The sequence below is a fragment of the Typopeltis vanoorti genome, chromosome 3, assembly GCF_054136105.1.
Source record: "Typopeltis vanoorti isolate ZY-2024b chromosome 3, IOZ_Tvanoo_1.0, whole genome shotgun sequence".
NCBI classification, from domain to species: Eukaryota; Metazoa; Arthropoda; class Arachnida; order Uropygi; family Thelyphonidae; genus Typopeltis; species Typopeltis vanoorti.
This window is the reverse complement of record NC_143551.1, coordinates 137,454,807-137,477,733: the sequence shown is the minus strand read 5'-3', so window position 1 is coordinate 137,477,733 and position 22,927 is coordinate 137,454,807. Positions and strand designations below refer to the sequence as shown.

The 22,927-nt window shown below is 36.3% G+C and overlaps 1 protein-coding gene across 4 annotated transcripts in view; it reads left to right on the top strand.

Annotated features, from left to right (window-relative positions):
- LOC150108594 (lysine-specific demethylase 4C-like) overlaps positions 1–22,927 on the top strand; it is a 366,824-nt gene that overhangs the window by 320,305 nt on the left and 23,592 nt on the right. For all 4 annotated transcript variants that reach the window (XM_090390884.1, XM_090390883.1, XM_090390881.1 and 1 more), the window contains exon 17: positions 9,008–9,127. In XM_090390884.1, coding sequence (XP_090247010.1) covers positions 9,008–9,127 — 120 coding nt within the window. The remainder of the gene's footprint in view (positions 1–9,007; positions 9,128–22,927) is intronic.

Below are 22,927 nucleotides of genomic sequence, written 5' to 3'. Positions count from 1 at the left end.
AAATAAATTTGTCAGACTGAAGAGAGTGAAAAATTGAATATACTGCAATCGTATAGCTGGCGATGACTATAATTAGTGCTTGCTATGCGTGCGGTAGGAACAAAGGGCAAGGGCAGGAAGATGGGGGAGGGGGACAAGAATCAGCATAGATGGAAATAACAGCGTATTATAGATAAGCTTTGTGAGACAGTGCAGTTGATTCTGTATAGAGGACTAAATATAAGGTTAATGAGATTATAACAAAAAAAAAATCACAAGAACGATAAATAAATAAAGAAAAAATAAAATCATAATTTTATAACTCCTACATTGGTATATTTTTGGGTCTGGTTCATATTGATGAGACCACAGTAAAGGTTGAGACCAATCTCGGTGGTGGTGACTCCCTCTCAACAATATGGTATCATAAAATTCTATCCATTAGAACAGTGGTCGATATAACATTGTTGGGGTCGGTAGAAAAATATAAGACATCATTGTACGGGTAATATTTAATTCGGTTAACTTGGATTACCTCCATCCTGAATGACAACGCAATTAAGAGTGAATCGTGGGAACAGTGACATGAATAGGACCTGTAAGATGGAGCAAGGTCATGAATATAGTTACGGAGGCCAATCAAGTAGTCCAAAATGACATATTTCCCAATAAACGGATGTCGGTGGTTCCCGCCCTGTCGGCGCGGGGGAGCGAGATTGCAACACGTGTGCAGTTGCTTATTTACTTATACTTACACATATTCAATCCCAGTCTCATTTTTGCACATCGACATACAAGTGAGCATTAATGTTCTAAAATTCATCAACATACATATTACGTAATAGTAAAATAGAGGGGATCGATAAAAAGTCAAGAAACTCTTGAAGGGGTCGACGGCCAAAGAAGTTTGGTGACCCCTGCATTAGAACCTTCAATTCTTGCAATTCTTGTTCCACTGAGATCTTTTTTGCAGTAAAACTCAGCCATATATGCCACACCTTATGGTTCCTACAGAATCAAAAAAATAATCACTTCTTTCCACCCATCCACAACCTTCTCTTCAGAAGGATTTCAGTAATGCTAGCATTCCCTATGTCTGAGGCACATCTGAAAAAATAGCCAGAATTTTTTATTTATTTAAAACAAAAGAAAAAGAATAACCTCTGCACAGGCTTCTGGCTTCACTTGATTGGCTACTTTTATGCATTCCCCAAGGACCGACTCCTTGCTCTCTGTGTTTATAGAATTGCCTGTTTCTGCAAGTTGGCCTACTGTGGGCAGATAGGAAGATCAGAAACAATCCACATAGAAAGAACATAAAAATTGCTTCTGCTGTCCTGACTGTCAATCAGGTCTTGATAGGAAATTTAAAAACCAGCCTACCTGGATAAATATGGATGTGTCAAACTTCCCAAAATATGGGAAACATTAATCCTCCAAGAGCCCAGATTACAGCTGAGACTTCTAGCAGGTGCACACAGAGGACATCTCACAGAATGCTATCAGAATATATACTAGATAATCCTCATCTTCTCCCAACATCTGAGACCTTTTTAAAACTAGTTTTCTTTCTAGATACACTTTTGATGTTAGTTCTCATTCTTGTCATCTCTGACCCCATATCCTTATCCATATTTTGTTTTCAACAGATCATTATTCTCCCAGCCAGTTTCAACCTCATATCTTATAACACTGCCACAGTACCAATTGAAGGATCTTTGAGATTTCTATACCTTTTCCATGCTCTGATTATTGATTTTGCTCTCCTAATTCAAGCACTTTCTACATTTAAATAACTAAAATTATTCTTGCTGATATGACTTTCCTTGCTCCCCACTCCACTCAAAATCCCATATTCCAACAAATATGTGAATGCCATCCAATACAGAAATTGAGCATATATTCCACTCCGGCTTCTCATCAGTCTACATTACAGCCATAATAACAACTGAAAACAATTTTGAATAAAAGAGCATACTTTTGTAAAGACCAAATGCAATAAAATTGACTCTTGCACAAACAGTCAAACCTCCTGGTCCCTTGCTAAGGTTGTTAGACAGGACTTCTGTCCTACTATGTCCCCCCTCCCCCCCAATCCTAATATAGTGATATCTCCTAAAGATAAAGCAGACTGTTTGGCATTTAATCATCCCAAACTCTTGATTGAATGACCAAGACAAATCGCTTCCTACTATTCCACAAACTAACCATAATATGCCTTCTCTAACCTTTTGCATCAGAAAAGTGGTTATCTTGATAATAAGTTCTTCAGGCCAGATGGTATTCTTCCAGTTATGCTGAGTCTTGTGCTTTAGAACTAACATTCATCCTGTATTGCTTCTACATGGTGCTATATTCTTCTGACTTCAATCCTAGAAATGTGGAAGCAAGTTTAGTGCGGCCTGTTCCTCAAAGTTAGGTATCAAATTATCATCCCATTGTCCTCACAATAGTAATCTCATATGTGATGGAGAAGGGTATCAACAGTCAGCTTCTTCACTACCTAGAGAACCCCATCAGTTAATTAGTAATAACTAATATGGAAATCATTTTCATCCTTCAGCAGATCTCATCACTAACCTTATCCTCTTTTGCATAAGGTTAGTAAGTTTAAGATAGGATTTGGAGAAACTTATGTGGGTATTGTTGATTTTTTTCAAGGAATTTGATTGGGTCTGGCTCATTGTTGTTTCCTATTGGTTGGACATACAGATACAGCCAAGACAAAAACACCAAGCTGACATGACATAGTCTCCACTTTTCCCATGAGCTCCGAAGAAGACACATGGGCTAAACGGCTCACACTCTGTTACTTCTTGTTACTCCTAACCCTAATCTTGTTTCATCATATTCTATCATTCTCCTGCCCCAAAAAAATTTCTATCTTTCACCTTCTTCCCCCCCCCCCCCACCCTTAAAACCTGGGTTTTAAATTTTGCATACCTTATGTCTTATCTGCAATTCTCCCACATCTCTCTCTATCTCCACATTTTCCACCACCTCTCCTTTCAGTCATGCTTCAATAATACTGCCATATGCCAGATACATCTCAATAAGACGACAACCAGGAACATCCTACAAAAGTACAGTAATACCCCAATTAATTCCTAGAAGACAAAGTGCTAATTGAAACAGCATTAAACGGGGTCATTTTAATACATAGTAAATAGGGATAGGGTAACATGCAACCAAGAATAAACAAGTTTTACTTTAATTTCAAGTTATTTTTATATTAACTTGCAACATATACATAACACATATACATACGTATACAGAAATACAAAGTTTATTTTTGTGCTGTGAAAGGTTCTGGCTCTTCTGAAATTCTTGCTTTTTTAGTGATGAAGTCGTCTAGTGTCATTTTTTTGTTTTCTTTTTCTCTCATTAAGCAATCGTCAGTAGCAAGAGATCGCATCCAAAACACCTAGACTTGTTTTGGTACTTCTTTCAAAATCTGGATCATTTGCTACAAATTGATCAGTGATTTCGGTTATCATCACCACACTTTTACTGAGGAAATCTGTAGCAAGTTCTTTGGGTTCTTCATTTTCAGAATCACTAGGTTCTGCATGAATCCCTTGTTCTGCCTGTTCTTGAAGGTCGTCATTGGTAAGGCTCTCACCAGAAACCTGTAGAAACTCCTCAGTATCCTGCTCATCTATATCTGCTAGTCCTGCTGGTTGACAATTTGGTCAACAATGGGCTCTTCTTGTTGAAAATCCTTGGATATCTCTGGCCATACATTCTTCCACACTCCTTTCATACATTTATCAGTCGCTTCTTTCCAAGCGAGTTCAGTGTTGCCTAGGATGTCCATGATGTTATATTTCTTCCAAAATTGCATAATTGATTCTTTATTTTCGCTGTCTGTTTTATCAATGACTTGCTAAAATGTGTGACGAAGATAAAATGCTTTAAAAGTTGACATGACTCCCTGATCCATTGGCTGGATTATCAACATAGTGTTGGATAGCAGAAAAACTACTTCAACCGGAATGCAAGATTTTAAGTCGGACAATTGGATAGGATGGCTTGGAGCTTTATCAATCAGTAATAGCGCTTTTGATTCAATTTTTTTAAGTTCACAGTAGTGTTTTATGGTTGGACAAAAATGTGTGGGAAACCCAATTTGAAAAATGTCCATAGTGATTCCAAGATTTCCTATTAAATTCCCAAATCAAAGATAAACTCGATTTTAAAATTCCTTTCATGGTTCTTCGTGTTTTGGAATGATACACAAGCAACAGTTTTAATTTGAAATCACCACTGGTGTTACTGCCTAGAAGAAGGGTTAAACAGTCTTTTGCAGCTTTGAATCCTGGTGCTCACTTTTGTTCGCATGATATAAATGTGCGCTTTGGCATTCTCTTTCAGAAAAGTCCCATTTCATCAACATTAAAAACTAGTTCAGGAGGATAATTTCCTCTTTCAATTATGGCTCTTTGATGGAAAAGCTGAAACAGCTTCAGTATCTGCACTTGCCGCTTCTCTGATAATTTGAATGTTGTTGAGGTTGCTTCTTTTTTTTAAATCTATCAACCGAACCTCTGCTAGCTACAAAGTTTTCACTCATGTCCTCTCTTTGTTTTTGAATATGATTAAAAATACTTCTGGCCTTTTCCATAATTATTGCCTGACTTAATGGCATGTTGTGTTCAGTTTCATCATCAATCCAAATGGAAAGACATTTCTCCATTTCCTTAAAGCATTGCTTCTGGATCAGGTTACTTTTGTTGCAGAAGACGTTGTGGTTGCTGAACACTTAATTTTGTCCTTGTTTTTTAAAATCGTTCGTATAGTAGAAGCAGATAAATTTAAAGTGGCTCCAATGTCAAGTTGATGTTCACCTTTTTCTAATTGCCTCAGCACTTGCATTTTAATGTCGGGCTAAATGCTTTTTCGTATCAATTTTGTTTCATCATTCTTACACCCGCTCATTTTGAATAATTTCAAAAATGATAGTAATAATTAATTTTTAATGAACAAATAGAATTTTTGTTGATTTCTTTTTGTCAGTAATATCGATGATTATAGCATAAGTAACATTTTATACAGCATTCCAAATCGTATTGATAGTGTGGACACTGTTTCAATGCCAGTGAATAACTACACCATGTACAGGAAAAAAAACAAATGTGTGACAAACATAGATTTAGGGTTTAGGGGAATTACAGTGCTACGATGAATCGTCACCTTTTGCTGATTGGTTTGGGTTCGGGAATAATCAGATGATATATGAATCAAGGGAAATACAGCGATAAATTGAATCAGAGTAAATTTAGCACTTTTTTAGGCTTTGAGTAGAACCGCGTTATATCGAATCATGGAATATTTAGCATTTTTTTTAGGGTTTGGGAAAAAAAAAGCGTTATATTGAATCGGCATAAATCAGGGTAGCGTTAAACAGGGTCTTACTGTATGCCCAAAATTATTCCTTATATTCTTCATACAGGGTAGTCCAAAATGCACCTACTAGATTTAATGCTGCATTATTCCTGAACAAGGAGGCATATGAATGTCATCCAAAGTGTATTTAGGTCTACATCTTATGCCATTTATATTACGACATATTCAGTATGTTTACCTTCAACCTCGATGATCTTCTGCAATCGTATCACAAAATTATACGCCACCTTATGGAGGATGTCTGTTATATAGCCAAAATTTTACGCTTGATAGATGACTTTAGCTCCTCTAATGTCTCTGGATTGTTCTGATGCACTTTGTCTTTGAGATTATCCCCATAAAAAAAAATCCAAAGGATTGAGGTCTGGTGAATAAAGTGGCAGTCAGTTCTGCTTCTGTACTGCTTTGGATAATCCAGAAGTTCTTAACCGGTGTTCCTTGAACTGGTTACAAGTGTTCCGCCAGAAAGATGTCACATGACACAGTTCTGAGGGTAATTGGCTACTCTGGTCTTAACAACTGAAGACGGCTATGCGTGTTGACTTCTAAACCAATAGAATATCGTTTATAGGTCATGCGTTTGCAGGAGGGGGGCGGGCAGGGAGGAGCATCTTTTTTTACAGTCATTGAGTGATGTGCGTTTGGTTTGTGTGTTCTATAACATTGTAATAGCACACAGTTTATTTTTAATGTGTATTTGGTTTGTGTGTTGTCTAACATCATAGCACACAATGGATAAATTTATTATTAAACGAAAATGAGGCAAATATTAACTTTGCTTTTGCACACTGAAATAAGATGATTATGCAGGGATAAAATGCTATTCCGAATTTTACAACTTAAGAATGAATTTTTGGCCTTTCTTGTCAAAATGAAGGTACAGATGCTTCTGTAAAATGTCTTCAAATTATGATATTTGGTGTGCTAAAATGGCATATTTAGCCTTTATTTTTAATTACTTAAATAGCGTTAATACAAGTATCCAAGAGAAAAATTAAAATATTTTGAAAACCACTGATAAATTGTCAGCTTTTCAGAAAAAAAAAGTATCTCTTTGTAAAAACCACATATCAGAAAAAAATACAGTCGATATGTTTCCTTCGCTACATAATAAAAATGTCGAGGGAATTATTTCCTTTATAACAGAACATTTAACATTACTGAAAGAAAAGATTTCAAGTTACTTTCCTGTCTTGAATACACACAATTATGTGTGTATTTTAGCTCATTCCCTAAAGGATATAAATATCTGCCAACAGGCTATTAACTCATTGTTCTCACCTGAGTTTTCTTTAAAGCATTCTTTCAGTGGAGTAGGTAGTCAACAGCCAACTTCGCCATGACCTGGTGAACTACCAGCTAATCAGGGACATTCAGTACAGATTCCGGAATCGAGTTTCACAGCATATCTTCTTATGGATACGAAATCTATTTGGTGCAGTTAATACATCAAGTTGTGAATTTTTGTTACAAGAACATACTCTAAAACTCTTTGAGAAATTCTGGATTTTTGTCCTAGCCAAATACCCAGCTCTCTCCACAAGGGCACTGAAAATTTTGTTACAGTTTTTAACATCATATTTGTTTCAGCTCATTTTCTCAATATTAGCCAATATAAAAACTAAAAAAGCATGAAAGACTAATATAGACAAAGAGATGAGGGTAGCTATATCGCATATTAGACCTGAAATGGCTGAAATCTGCAAAAGCTGACAAATTCAAGTATTGCATTAAAATAAGTTCCATTTTTATAAAAGGCATGTTCATGCATATTTTTATTGTTAGTTTTATGACACTAATGCTTTTAGTGTTCCCCAAATTTTTCTTATAATCCAAAATGTTCTGTGACTTCGAAAAGATTAAGAACCACGGGGATAATCCAAAACAGTGACATTCCCATGGAAATGTTCAATTAAGCTGGAAAATGGATTCTGTGCAATGGGGACAAGCACCGACTTGTATGAAAAAGTGACCTGTGAAGCCAGAACCATAGAAGCCCTGAAGGAAAGGAATGAAATTGTTTTCAAGCAAGTTTCGATACCTCAGTGCAGATACCGTCCCCTCGGTTAAAACAGATCCAAAAATGCCAACTTTTTTGACAAGGCACACCACACAGTCGCTCATGTTTTGGGTGAAGACTTGAAGTAACCAAAATGTGGATTTTCTGCCAGTGAATGTTCTTCTTTTGCAATTTTGTTTGTTCTTTTTCTTTATGATCTCATCATCTTTCTTAGCCGATACAGACCTCCTGAAAAGCTTGTCTTGATCCATTCTGATGAGATGGAAATCTTATTTCGGTAATTAGAATACTCATTTTGAAAGTTTATTTTTCACTTGGTTAGACTATAATAAATTTAGTTTAATCCTTTATCCAAGTGTGAGCAAACAAAATTTGCACCTGAAAGTATCTCCAGGACTGGGGTAAGGTGGTACAACACCAGGTGTAGTACCACCTGGTGTTGTACCACTTGCAAAGGTGGAGCAAGCTAACATCACTCCTATCTCAGTATCTCCCATAATGCAACACACATCTCCTTGCAGATATGTATAATGTTATGCATTAAGGGAAGGGGCACTACCCTGACTAGTTTTGACCTTTATTGAGGTCTCTTCAGTGGGAGCCAGGCCCAAGTGGAGATATGAGGCAGAAGCATTAGCAAGATCATCTCTACCTATAGGAGTTGCCAAACAGTGTGCCACCTTTTTATTAAATTACTCTGAATTTAGAGAAAGATGTTGAAAGTTTATTTTTCACTTGGTTAGACTATAATAAATTTAGTTTAATCCTTTATCCAAGTGTGAGCAAACAAAGTTTGCACCTGAAAGTATCTTCAGGACTTGGGTAAGGTGGCACACCAAGCAACTCGTTGCAAAGGTGGAGCAAGCTTACATCACTCCTTTATTTATTTATAATTAAAGTTATAATTAAAATTATAATTTATTATTTTTTTCAATTAATGTTCCTTTTTTTTTTTTTTTTGCCGATACTTGGTTCTTGAAGAAAAAAAAAAGAACTTGTAAAGCATAAACTTCCAGCATGTATATATAAACACTTTTTTCATAGTTCCTTTAAATTAATAAGATTATTCAAAGAATTTTGTGAGGCCTTTCTGTGCCACTTTCTCTTATCAAGAATGATTCCTTGTTGATTTCTCAAACAATAAGCTTGGGAAAGATGGACCTTTTAAACTGTATTTTGAAAACTGAAATTTTGTGTTGATTTATACCTGTGTGTGTGACACATAGGTATGAATCAACACAAATTTTCAGTTTGCTTCAGTTCATTTTTCATTTTATAGTACAATTATATTCTTAATAATCGCTCTTAAACAGTGTCAGCATTATTGTTTTATCTCTGATATTGCGTTAATTCTTTATTGCAATATGTTTACAGTAGCATGAGCATAAAATTGAAATGCTTATTTTGATATGCCATACTATAATATGTTTAATTTATAAAACATAATAGAAATGAGGAGCTCTTGCCAGCCCCAGCCTTAAGGTATCGTAATGTTTGCAATTTTACCTCATATGCCATGCTACATTTCATGAACATGCTATGCTTTAAATAAAGATTATTGATTCAAATTTGAATATTAATATTATTAAATTATCCTTACAGAGTCATGATTGCATAAAAAATGGACCACCAGAATTTGGAGAAACTGTTCATGTGAAATGGACAGATGGACTAAATTATACGGGCACCTTTAAAGGGATGAATACCCTTGATAAATATGTGGTATTGATTATTTTTAACTTATTCTTTGAACAAAATTTGGTTTGTATATTTAAGTTCAGTGGAATATCAATTATAAAAATTATATTCTCTTAGATGTGTGAAGTTTTTGATCCAAATTTTAAAATATTCATTTTTTTAAAAGCAGTATGTAATATTTTCACATAAGATGGCGTACTCTAAATCTTAATTGCCAGGACTAAAATGGGATACATGTTTGGAACAGTGGGATATAATCCAGACAACCATGTTCTCTGACATCATTTAAATACACAACATGTCTGGCAGAGTGACTATCTGTAATAGGATATATTTGCAAAATCAACATGAATTGAATCTCAGGACTTGCAGAAATGCAACAAATTTAAATGGTTCAAAGAAAAGATGACCTGCCTAGTCCATTGAATATCTATGTTACTAGGAAAAATAAACATAGCGGGACAGCATAAACACTCATTAGAAACTTGTTTTGTTGGAGAGGATATGTTAACTGATTGGTTAATATCCTCTCCAACTAGCAGGCTGCGTGTTCAAGTCCCATTGCAGGCTGGATGAATGTTATTGGTAGGAAATGAATTTCATTGCCCAGTTTGAGACCATTGTCCTACCTATTAGAAGCCTGAAGTGGCTTGAAAAAGTTCCATGTTTGGTTTCTGGATTATGTAAAATAATAAATTTAAAAATTCCAAAAATGTATAAAATTTATATATTTTCAGTGACGTGTGTGTAGTCTGTGTGCTTCCCGGATTACTTCATTACTTATCATGATGGTGCTGAGGTCCATGCAGTTAGCCTAGTCGCTATGAGGTTTGCACCCATATGCCTGGGGAAGGAGTGTCCTAGGTTTGAATCCCATCATAGACGCGAGGAGCGCAAGGATCTTCCTCAGCCATAGCCAAGTTAGCCAGTCTTGGGCGTGGACAGCAGGGTTTTTACCCCCTAGTTTATGTGGGGTTTTTCATCCCGCAAGTAGGCAAACCGGCCCCGTGAACACATACGGATACAGTCAGAAATATACCTCCCTAGGGGATGCAGCAGAGGAATGGCGAACTGGCTGCATTAATATGCCAGTAAACCCCTCATTAGGAGGATGGTGATGATATCATCAGCATATGTTGGTTTGCAGGTTTGGTTCTATTATGCTGGTTCATTTGGATAGCATGTTGCTTGTATTATTTTTTCAAGAAAAGTTCAATTGCTAAGGTAATCAGTTGTCCAGAGAGAGGAAATCCTTGAGCTGCTTAATTCTGGGAGAGCATGGTAATATGCAGGTAAGCTGGTTGTTTATTTTTAAACAGAAAAGAGCCTCCCTATATAAAATAGTTGGACTGTTTCAGTAATAAAAGGACCATATCCAATGGCTCCTGAGACTTTAAATGGTATTTATGCTCTTTTGTCAAATGCTTTTTTCTTTTTTCTTTTTTTTTGATCAAAGCTGATGAGTACTAAGTTTTCATTTTGACTGTGTGCAACATGACTGTGTGCAACATTTTGACTGTGTGCAACACAACACTGTGTGCAACATTGTTGCACTGTGTGCAACAATGAGATCTGTGATTAGCTGTGTATGTTATCATATATTGATTAATCATGTATCATTTCCTCAAGGGCTCGCTTTAGTGAGTACAGGAGTGGCAAACCAAAGTACCTGATGCTGGACCATGCTTTACTTCTTGTAACATACATCTGTTATATTATCTGTAAAATGCTCCTTTCCCTTCTTGCTGCCTCCCCAATGCTATTAGAATATTTGAGCGCTAAGGTTAATCTTTCCTATTTTGCTATTTCATTTCATTTTATGTAGTGGTAGTAGGTAGAAATCCCAACCCACCGAACTGGGATGAACTGAGGATCAAAACTTCCCAGATATGTGAAAGTGTCTCTGCAACTCTACCACTTTTTTTCTTGCAGTGACTTCAGTCCAGAATGTTAACGTGGTTGTGCCTTATAATACATCTCAAACTGCATCAGTTGTCGTGCAGAATAATCAGAGCCACATTCAGACCTTAGGCAGAGGGGTCCTGTTTGAGAAGTATATTACAGTCTCCAACAATAGTCAGTGATATTGTGAATGAGGAATACAGAAGGTATAGGATTAATCTTAGAGGGGAATTTTACATAGGCACATGGAATGTATGGGATCTGCAGATGAGTACTCTTGATATTGACTATAAAGAGATTGAGAGGTATAAAATTGACATCATGGGAATTATAGAGATCAGATGGAATGGAGAAGGTCACTTCAAAATACAGGGGTGGTATGCTATCCTGGAGCAGACCATCAGCTAATAAGAGCCAAAGTAAGACAGAGTCTCTGAAACCTCCAAGTCAGGCATGCCCCACTAAAACTAGATGTCAGAGAAATTCCTAGTGTATTCACAGAAGAAAACAACTCAGTTGGATGATTTTTTGGAGACTAGTGAGGAGGAGTTGAGGTTATAATACAGGATACAGCCAAGAACTATCTTGGCCCAATAAGAAGACCAAGAGACCCATGGATATCAGATTCAACATGTGATTTAATTGAAAGAAGGTGGTTGGAGAAACAAAGAGACACGGGGACTGAAAAATATGAGATTACATTGAGAAATCAAAAGTGCCATCAGGCAGGGCAAGATAATTTTTTATACTAATAAATGGGAAGAGAGAGAGAATTCCAGATGAGGAGGCACAGTTATAAAAGGATGTTTCATTTAGTTTGTGACCTAAAGCACAAGTTCAAGACCAAATTGAATGTCAGCAAAGACAGGAATGGAGCAGTACTAACTAACAGAAGAACTGGAAATCAAAAACAGATGGAAAGAATACTGTGAGAAACTGTAGGAAGAGAGGATAAGACAAATTTGGAGGAGCCGTCTCACCAGGAAAATTTTGATTTGGAACCTTCTCTACTTAGGCATTAGGTTGAAAGAGCAGTTAAACAGCTTAATAGCAATAAAGGCCCAGGTGTAGATGGAATCCCAACAGAGTTAATTAAGGCTATGGATGGGGGTGGAGGGATAAGAGTGTTTCATAGGTTGATTACAAGGATGTGGGTGACAGGATCGTTGCCTAGAGACTGGAAGAAGTTGGTTTTTATACTATTACATGAGAAGAAGATATGAAGGATTGCAAAAACTATAGAACTATTAGTTTAATGTAATAAATTTAGTTTAATCCTTTATCCAAGTGTAAGCAAACAAAGTTTGTGCCCGAAAATATCTTCAGGACTGAGGTAAGGTGGTGCAACTCCAAGCAAAGGTGGACCAAGCTCTCATCACACCTTGTCTCAGTATCTCCCATAATGCAAAACACATCTCCTTGCGGACATGTATACTGCTATGCATTAAGGGAAGGGCCACTACCCAGACCGATTTCGACCTTTATTGAGGTCTTGTCAGTGGGAGCCAGACCCAACCGTGGAGATACTAAGGCAGAAGCAATAGGAGAGGTCATATTTACCTATACGAGTTGCCAACAGGTATACCACCTTATTATTGAATTACTCTGGATTTAGGTGGTAGATATAGGTAAATATGACCTCTCCTTTTGCTTCTGCCTTAGTATCTCCACAGTTGGGTCTGGCTCCCACTGACGAGACCTCAATAAAGGTCGAAACTTGTCTGGGTAGTGGCCCTTCCCTTAATGCATAGCAGTATACATGTCCGTAAGGAGATGCGCTTTGCATAATGGGAGATACTGAGACAAGGAGTGATGAGAGCTTGGTTCACCTTTGCTTGGTGTTGCACCACCTTACCTCAGTCCTGAAGATATTTTCAGGCACAAACTTTGTTTGCTTACACTTGGATAAAGGATTAAACTAATTTTATTATAGTCTAACCAAGTGCAAAATAAACTTCCAACATCTTTCTCTAAATCTAGAGTAATTCAATAATAAGGTGGTACACCTGTTGGCAACTTGTATAGGTAAATATGACCTCTCCTATTGGTTCTGCCTTAGTATCTCCACGGTAGCAATGTCATCTTAATATCTACATATGTGGAAGATTCTCAGAAAAAATAAAATAAAAAATTTTCTCAAAGTCACAGCCAAACTACCTGTTAAGAAACTAGTATCCTTTATACACTCCACTCAAAAGGCCAATCATGCTATCTCTTCTACCCAGGCATTATGGATTCCATACATCACAAACTATTCTGGTATGGGCAAATGCCCCAAAACAGTGACCTACTCTTCTAAGTAGATCTATAAGTCACTGTGCAAAGAAAAGAAAATGAAAAAGACAATTTTAAGAGATATGGCAAATCATGTCTAGCAGACCATGCTTTGGAATCTTTTTTACTAGGTAGAATGTTAAAAATTACACAAAATCAGAATCATGAACCCTTCATCTGCATAGCACTGATGAATGCATCTAACTTAAAAAAATATGTTTGTCAGAAGCTATCAAAAATTGGGGAAGACTACTGCTCCATCCCAACTCAAAGCTTTAAATATTTTCTTGTAATAACCTAAACAAAATATCAGTTGTAATTAAACATAGTCATAATCCAGTATTGTCTTTCATTAAATCAGCTTGATGTCTAATAGCCAGTATTATGCATCTGGTTATACTAAAGTAATTTTCTGTGCCTTCTCTTAGGTATGATTGCATAAAGCAAGTTGAAAAATGTTCAGGTATAAACTGTATATTCAGATATATAAATATTATTGAGAAAAACATTGAAATTGAAAGAATTTTAAACCAAAAATTAAACCTTAGAGACAAAACTAAACTCTGACAATATCTGTAGAAAATATCGATTGATTCAGTCTGGGAAGCATATGTTGAAGTTATCTACAAGAAAAATAATCAGAACTGCATGGTGGACTCAAGAAAAGGCATCTTTTATGTCCTGATCATAATTCAGGATACTCTCCCAAGAGGTGTTTTGCATCTTTTCATGGGGAATCACTGGAGAGCCAGTTAGAGTATCAAAATCACGGAGGAAGGTGACTTTTGTGGTGGAGATGTGTTGGGGCTGAAGAATGAAAATCAGAATATTCTGTGAGTAGCTTATTAGTATTTTTGCATGAGTACCTCCCTGCAGTCTAGAGACTCATTGTGAAAGACATAACTGTTGTCACAATATCATCATACATCTTGAATTCAACAACAGATCAAGTATTCATGACAGACTTGCACTCATTCCACTCATTCACCACTCTCAAGAGTGAAAAATCTGGTCCTCACACCCTTGCTATCCACATTCCTATTTAATTTTCAGAGATGGCCTCTTGTTCTGCCCTTCTAGCCAAATGTTTCTATCATATCCCCTCTTTTCCACCTATTAGCTAACTTTTACAACTCACAAATCCTCATCCTTTGATTAGAAAAAGCAGTCCACAGACTACTGCAGTCTTGGAACCTTTATGTAACAGAACTAGGTAACAACCTCTGGATCTTCTCCATTTCATAATCTCTAAGAAACCCAGGCGACCAGAGTTAAGCACAGTAATCCATATGTGGATGTTTCCAAGTCTTACAAAGAGGATTGATAACTTCCTTATCTCTACTTGTTTGTGTGCTCTCTTCATTAATCAAGTAATCCTATGGGCTGTGTTGGCCACCTTAGCAATATACCCTATGAACTTCAGCTCTCTAATCTATTGGCATCCCCAAATCATGGCTTCATTGGTTTCCTGGAAACATTTCCATGTATGTAATCTTTTCATCCCAAAATGCATAACTTTACACATTTATGCAACATTAAACAGCACTGGTCCAAGCAATAGCAGTCTGCTTTCTTCTGGATTTGCTTCTCTTTATAACCACAGAAATCATACTTACTCTTTGATATCTGTCGATCAACTACCCTTGTATTCACATTACTAGTTTCGTATCCATCATAGCAGAGTTCCTTGTTATATCCTCTCAAATGCCTTTGTAAAATCCAGCAGTATCGATGTATAACTGAGATTTATAAAGATTTCCTTTATAAATCTCAGCTGTCACTCTGTTATAAAAAGTTAATACTAAGGCATGCATTAGTGCTTACTTTGTGAAGGCCTACCCTTCACAAAGCAATGTTACCCTCATTGTATTTAATCTAAATACATAAGTAAGCAAAACTTCACTAGCCAAAGCTAGCTCATGACATACAAAAACAACCATGTTTAACTAATAACAAAATAATACTGCATTACTGATTTCTTAACTTTAATTCATTTTTTTAAATTTTTATCTTGTGGTATATCTGAATTTTAATACCAATATCCTACAGTATCATATTCTTATCAACGCATTTCTGAATTCTATCTATGACCAACTTTTCTAGTACGTTTACCATCAACAAGGTACTCATTTTGCTGTGATTTTCTACTGCAGTCTTGGAACCTTCTTTATGTAACAGAACTATTTTGCATTCCTTCCACTCACTTAGGACCTGACCAATGCTGAGACTTAAGTTAAAGTTTAATTAGAGACAATACTAATTCCTGTGCACATTCTCATAATACAAATACTGATATCACATTTAATTCCATTTCCATATTGGCATTGAAATTGTGCATTATCCAAAGTACTTCCAATTCTTCATATCAGTACCTGTCACAGTATCCTCACTTGGATGGTAGGTCCTTGCATAGTGTTCTAAACAACTCAGCTATTTTGTCTGCTTCTGTCACCTCGCTACCATCAGCACTTGTTAAAGTTATCCTTTCATAGTCATTTTTTCTTTCACTGCCATATAGTAATTATCTCTGATATTTTCGTTGACCTGCTTGGCTAATTTCTTCTTATAATCTGATTTTACCTTCCTTATCATGCTGATAATTTTTCTTCTTATATATCCACCATATTTTATTTATTTATTGGAGCTTCTGCTTAAAGATACTGCTCATTCATCTAACTCCCACTTGATTTATCCTTTTGATTTTGAGTACACAGTCTGATATTGCTTCTTTCGTATATCCCTTGACTATCATGCACTACTCCCCCCCTTGCAGATTCTTATGCCTTGACACTGCTTAAAGTTGTCTCCTAAGCTTTTCATAATCACCTCCCCTGCAGTTCTGCATATACCTTCTTAACTGAAAATTCCATGTTTCACAACCTCCCAAGTCATGACTACATGTTCACTTTCCTCAGTCACAGGCAGTGTGGTCACGTTGTTATGGACAGATCTGATCCTATTACTACATCCAGTGCTCAAATCCCAGTTTCTCTCCATTGCATACTGTTTCAAGTAATTATTTCTTAGCACCCCATGGCCTATATCAGCAACCAACTGTATATTTTTTAATGTTGACCTCTTTCTCACACCAAATCGCTTCAAACATACTGCTATCACCAGCAGTATCATCCCCATCCTGTTTTCTCTATTTTCTTTGAAAATACTAACCCCTCACATTCTGTCCCTCTAACTACATCATCTGCTCTCATCCAAGTCTCACTAATGCCTATAACTTTAAGTGAGGTTGAACCAACCAATTCCAAAAACTCCTCCTTATTCCTGATAATTCTACCGTTAGTATACATAAACGGTGGATTCCCTTAGACTTCCCCCCACACACACACACACCAACCAAATTTACACCTTGTATTGACTATCCTATTTGATTTTTTCACTTACGAGACTAGATTCCACATTTTTTGGTCATTCTTACACTCGCTTATATCATGGTTTCTTGCACAGCCACCTGCATCCATCTTAATAGCGTTAGTATTCCTAACTTTGTACTTCCATGCTCTCAGTGAATAGACCTTTCCCTAAGCACTTACCTCTTAATCCATTCACATGCAGTCATACAGAATTATATAAGTCCTTTCATCCATCAATCTATAGGTTTACGTATTTCACACCATTCCTTTTGCACAACCTGTGCATTAATTCATTTGATCATTGTAGTCTTCCTCAACATGTTTCTATTATAGTATGACAGCAGGCTTAGTTTTTATTTCTCACTCTTCTTTTTCACTTTTTCCAGTAACTCTCTCATATTTTCTCTCATACAGTATTTTTCACCTTTCAACTCATTACTGCCAACCAAAACAATCAGTTCTTTTGTCTTACCTTTTTTGCATACTGAGAGATTCAATAATATATTAATCTTTACATCAGAGAAACAGAATTTAGTCATGCTCTCATTAAGTACTCCTTATCATTGAATCAGATCACTATAAAAATTTTTTTCCTTAATCTCCTTCTCTCACTTAGTTATATGCTCTTGTTTCTTGCCTTGTCAATTGCATTTTTCTCTTCTCAGCTGTACTAGTCACGTCACATTTTTGCAATCTTTCATTCTTGCTCTTTGTCCTATGATGGACTCCATGAAAGTGTGCAGTTTCATCGTCCTGACTTTTGACAATATTGCCAACACTAACATTTCCTAGACTGCACAGGGCACCAGTTCCTATACATTTGCTCATCAGTCTTGCTTTCCTTCAAATCTTTCAACTTTGTGACAAAAACACATGCATTGCAGTGAACAAAATCTTGTATATTCACATTCCCTACACCTAACAAATATATCTTGGCTATTGTTGTTCTATTACACATTGGCACTACACTGTCAGTATCTACTTTAATACAAAATAGACAAGCTTTTCCTAAAATCTACACAACTCAGTCTATTACACACATAAAAAAAAAAACTATAAAAATCTACAACAAATTAACTTAATATTATTGACTAAACAAAAAAAAGTACTTATCTTTTGGCACTGCTGTTAGCATATCCATTCACAATTTGACTTAAACTTTTTTATTGAAGGGGAATGATGAAGTTAGCAGGTGATTCACACAGAAGGACAAAAATTTTGAGCCAGAGAAGATAATGAGAGATTACTTGTTGAACACTCACAAATTCATCTGTATTTAAACCAAAAATTGCAATGGATGTGTGCTTGATGGTGTTGAAATGGTTGGTTAGTGAGAAAGCTGTCATTTAATTTTTGGTGTGCATGCCCTGCTTCAGTTATGGATGGCCTGGAGGGTTCAGTTATGGATGGTACCAGTATGGTGAAGATAGCCTAGCATTTCTCTTTTGAGTACAATTATTGCATTGTAACATAGTGGGCATCATCACCCTTGCTGAATACATTTCGCTTTTGAGCATGAATCAGAATTCAGGCCTTGTGAGGGTCCTGGTAAATCCTCAAATTTACAAGGACCGTCACAAGGCCTGAATCATGTCCAGAAACTGTAGAAACAGTATATGACAAAGAACAAGAACCTTTAAACAATGAGATAACACATTAATGTATACTTAAGTATAAAGAGCTAATAAGCTTCATTTCGGCAATGAAAAACATTACTTAAATTAAGGGGATATTAAATCCCACATAGTTTTAAAACCGAATAAGAAACTCAAAGATTGGAATCAGAGAGATCTAGTACTAGGTACTAGGATCACTTGCATTGGCTAATGCTAGTGTCGCCGATACTTTATAGTTTACTATATTCGGCAAGAAACTCTCTGATTCCAATCTTTGAGTTTCTTATTCGGTTTTAAAACTATGTGGGATTTAATATCCCCTTAATTTAAGTAATGTTTTTCATTGCCGAAATGAAGCTTATTAGCTCTTTATACTTAAGTAACTTAATGGTTGCACCTGTTTGGAAAACTCGTTCGCAGAGTATATAAGTTCTTTTCGCTATACACTTTGGTATTAGGTCTAGCTACTCACTGATGAAGCCTCAAAAAAGGCTGAAACCGGTCTGCGTAGTGACCTCCCTCCATAATGTAATAACAGCATACATTTCCTAGGAAATGTGGTTTTACATTATGGAAAATACCTAAGAATAGCGATCTGATCTTCCTCCACCTTTGCAAAGAGTCGTCCGGTATTGTACTACGTACTAGGATCACTTGCATTGGCTAACGCTAGTGTCGCCGATACCTTATAGTTTACTATATTCGGCAAGAAACTCTCTGATTCCAATCTTTGAGTTTCTTATTCGGTTTTAAAACTATGTGGGATTTAATATCCCCTTAATTTAAGTAACATTAATGTATATTTTTTTCTTCTTAATTATTCACTCAAATGATTCAACCAATTGAGAAAATACAATACATTCCAATTAATCAGGAATACCATTTTTTGGGGAAAGAAGTCGAAGAACACAGCCAAAATCAGAATATAACAAGAATTTGCATCATTTATTTGGGCTAGTGAATAACCTTAACTGCATGGAGTGCTGCATGACTCATTCAGTCAGTAGAACCAACACATCGTTGTACTGTAGTTGTTCTCAGTTTTGCAATGCTCCTAGCAGATGTGGATGTAATAGTACAGCCTGTGTAGAGATCCTATTATCAAAATTTCATTTTGATAATAAGATGCTTGCTTGACAGAATTTATTTACTTAAATTAAAAACCAACTGCTTAACACTGGTCAACCCCAACTATCTATGATAACTGGTTTAATCTACAAAATCCACTATCACACCATACAACAAAAGAAACTTGACAAATGTGCACTGTCGATATAATACACGAGGACCTTCAAAAAAAATGAAAGTGTAAATGTTAATGATCCACATGTTGAAGAGGCTCTCAACATCTGAGTTAAAGCAATTGAAAAAAATATACTGACATCATCTTCACCAGCTAAAGGAGGTCAGTAGTTTATCTGTGGGTGAGCAAATCTGATGTATCCTCCATGATTAACAATTTAATCATAGACATGGCGTATGAACATGATATCCCATTAGAAGTGAACCATTTTGCATCCATTGATGATGAGTCTTGAATGCTGTGATGAAAATGAAGGTTTTGAGGATAAAACTGCAGCAAAACATTAGAGGACAATTAGATGAATGTGAAGGTGGTGAGGATGACATTCCTAAGCTTGAATGAGTGACTAGGAGCCTCTGTAGCTCAGTCTGTATAGGCAAAGCTCTTTGGTCAGAAAGACCTGGGTTCAATTCCTGTCTGTGATGTGAGGAACCTTTATCTGGTCTCTTTCGACTAAAGGTGAGTTAGCCGGTCTTATATGGAGGTAGAGAAGTTTTTCACCCGGAAACTCAGGTTTTTCTTCCCCCGGAACAGGCAAACCAGCCATGTGAACACACGCGGATTATAGTCAGGAATACTACTTAAAACCCAGCCATAGGCCTGATTTGTCAGCTATGCCGGTCCTGAGTCTGGATAAAATTAGGGGGGGGGGTTGAGATGGTGCCGTACTTCCCTTTAAAATGGGCCTCAAACCGTCGTATCATCACACGCTAAATAAATAAAACCAGGATGTTGGAAAATTTATTTATTTATTTATCCTTGATTATGATTTTGTTTCATGCAGGAAGGCAGTCCTACATCTATATCATACCAAAAGGCTTAGATGTTGATTATTCATAATAATGTTTCACAATATAAGCAATACCAAGAAGAATTTATTGAACTTACTAATATTTCACTGGTTTTCTACCCAACATCTTCAGATCACAAATTTTAACTGTGACAAGCACATAAGCACTATACTAAAACATTAGAAACAATGAAATTTATAACTGACACAAAACTAACATCAGAAGTGCCCTCTATTGGCTGGTTAACCGAAAAGTTAATTTGGAGAAGTTTGTGTCACAGCGAACACATCCACCATGAACTCAACACAGCCACACTTAAACCAATAGTCTGGCTGTGCTGTGTTGATGTGTTCACTGTTTAGCCTATTAGATCTTAATAGCCAGTACCCTAAAATAAATTTCACTATAGAAAAAAATAATAATAATAACAATTGTCTTCCCTTTCTAGATACATTAGTTTCGTTACTTTCTAATGGCTCATTATCTTTCTCCATTTACAGAAAACCCACTTATATAGAAAGGTATTTACGTAAACAATCTCATTACCACTCTTCCCAACAATTATGGCATCCTCAAAATACTTACTCACCAAGGCAGAGCTATTTGTTCAAATGACACAGCCCTTGAAACTGAGAGCTCAGGAACCTTTGCAACACTTTTTTAGCCAATGACTACAGCCCATATAAAGTAGATAAAATACTGCATGCACTCCCTCCCCCCTCCCCATTCCATTTATACTCATCACACAGGATCACAGCAAACCATTCAAATCCTATATGTTAAGGGTACATTACATTACACACATTAAGACAGCTCATTGAAAAATCAATTGAATACAATAAACCCTTATGTCTGGCCTATATAGATTACAAAAAAGTATTTGATTCAGTTAAAACATCTGCAACACTAAAAGCTCTTGAAACCCAGGGAACTGAGGAATCATATATTGAAACACTAAAACATATTTACAATAATGCAACTTCTGTGATTAAATTATATAAAAATAGTGAAAAGTTCCCAAAATAAAATTTTAAAATTTTTTATGGAATTTACAACCGTGTTAAAAAACTTTTTTATTATCTTGACGTCTCGATCTTCACATCAAGATCATCATCTGGAGCGTACATAAGTATACAGAACAAGCTGAGTTACATCATTAACTGTAAGCTAGAGAAACAATGATTTGATCACATGTTATTCTACTGGTGTGATCTCTGGTGAATAAAAAAAATAAAAATTAAAAATAAAATAAAAACTTTTTTACATCAAGCTAAATTCTATTTTTACAATGACAGGAATAAACATTCTTTTAGATGGTTTTTCTTTCAGAAACAATTGGTGTCCTCTTTTTAGTATTACAATTCCTATTTTTGATTTACAATACTGAATTTTCTACAGTCCTGTTAATAGTTGTTCTTGGTGAGGAAGGTTGGATATATGCCTTCCATATGTTTGGGATTTTTAAACCATCATTGTTGTTCAGATTGGGGGTGGTTGCTGATAATCTCGCAGGCTTCCTTGAATTTCCATTCGTACCATGTTCTAGTGTGATGTAGACAGCTGGTGGTTTTCCAGTCAGTTCTGTGTAAGGTATTCAGGGCATGATCAGAAAGGCCAGCTTCACCATAATTATTATATTTAATGTGTCGTTTATGTTCTTTTTCTCTAATAGGAATAGTGCGTCCTGTTTCTCCTATATATGGTATGTTGCAAGTACAATAAATCCGGTATACTCCAGTGTGAGCTAGTGGAGGGAGTGGGTCTTTGGATGAGTTGAGTAAGTTTTTTAATTTTGCAGGAGCTTTAAAGGTGGCTTTGAGGTTGTACTTTTGTAGTACTCTGTTTATTTTGTCTGATATTCCTTTAATGTAGGGAATAGTTATAGTCTATAGTTTGGTTTGTCTTTGTTTTTTATTGTGGTTTTGTAGAGAATTTTGTTTATAGTATTTTGGCTGTATCCATTTTTTTGTAGGTTATTACTGATAATTTTAAACTCGTCTTTCAGTGCCTGTTCACTGGAAGAAATCTTCTGCGCTCTGTTTTTTAGTGTGTTGATTACACCTAGTTTTTGAGTTGGGTGGTGGTAGGAGTTTATGTGTATATATTGTCCCGTATGTGTCAGTTTTTGGTAAACAGTGAAGGAAAGATTGCCCGAGGGAAGACGTGTGACAAGTGTATCTAGAAACGGAAATGTGTTGTGTTTTTCAATTTCAGTTGTGAACTGTATGCGTTTGTGTTGTTTGTTTAGGTAGCTAAGGAATGTGTCTAATGTCTGGCGGCCATGGGACCAGATCGCGAAAACATCGTCAACGTATCTAAGCCAGACTTTGGGTTTTAGAGTGGAGGAATCTAGGACAAGTTGCTCAAAATGTTCCATGTAAAAGTTAGCAATGGGGGGAGGGGATAATGGCGAGCCCATGGCTGTGCCTTCTTTTTGTAAGTAGAAGGCGTTTTGCCATACAAAATAACCCGACCGTAATACATGCGCAAAAAGCGCCATGATATCTGGAGGGAATTTGTTTTGTAGGAGAAGGATTGTGTCATTGATTGGGACATTCGTAAAGAGGGCA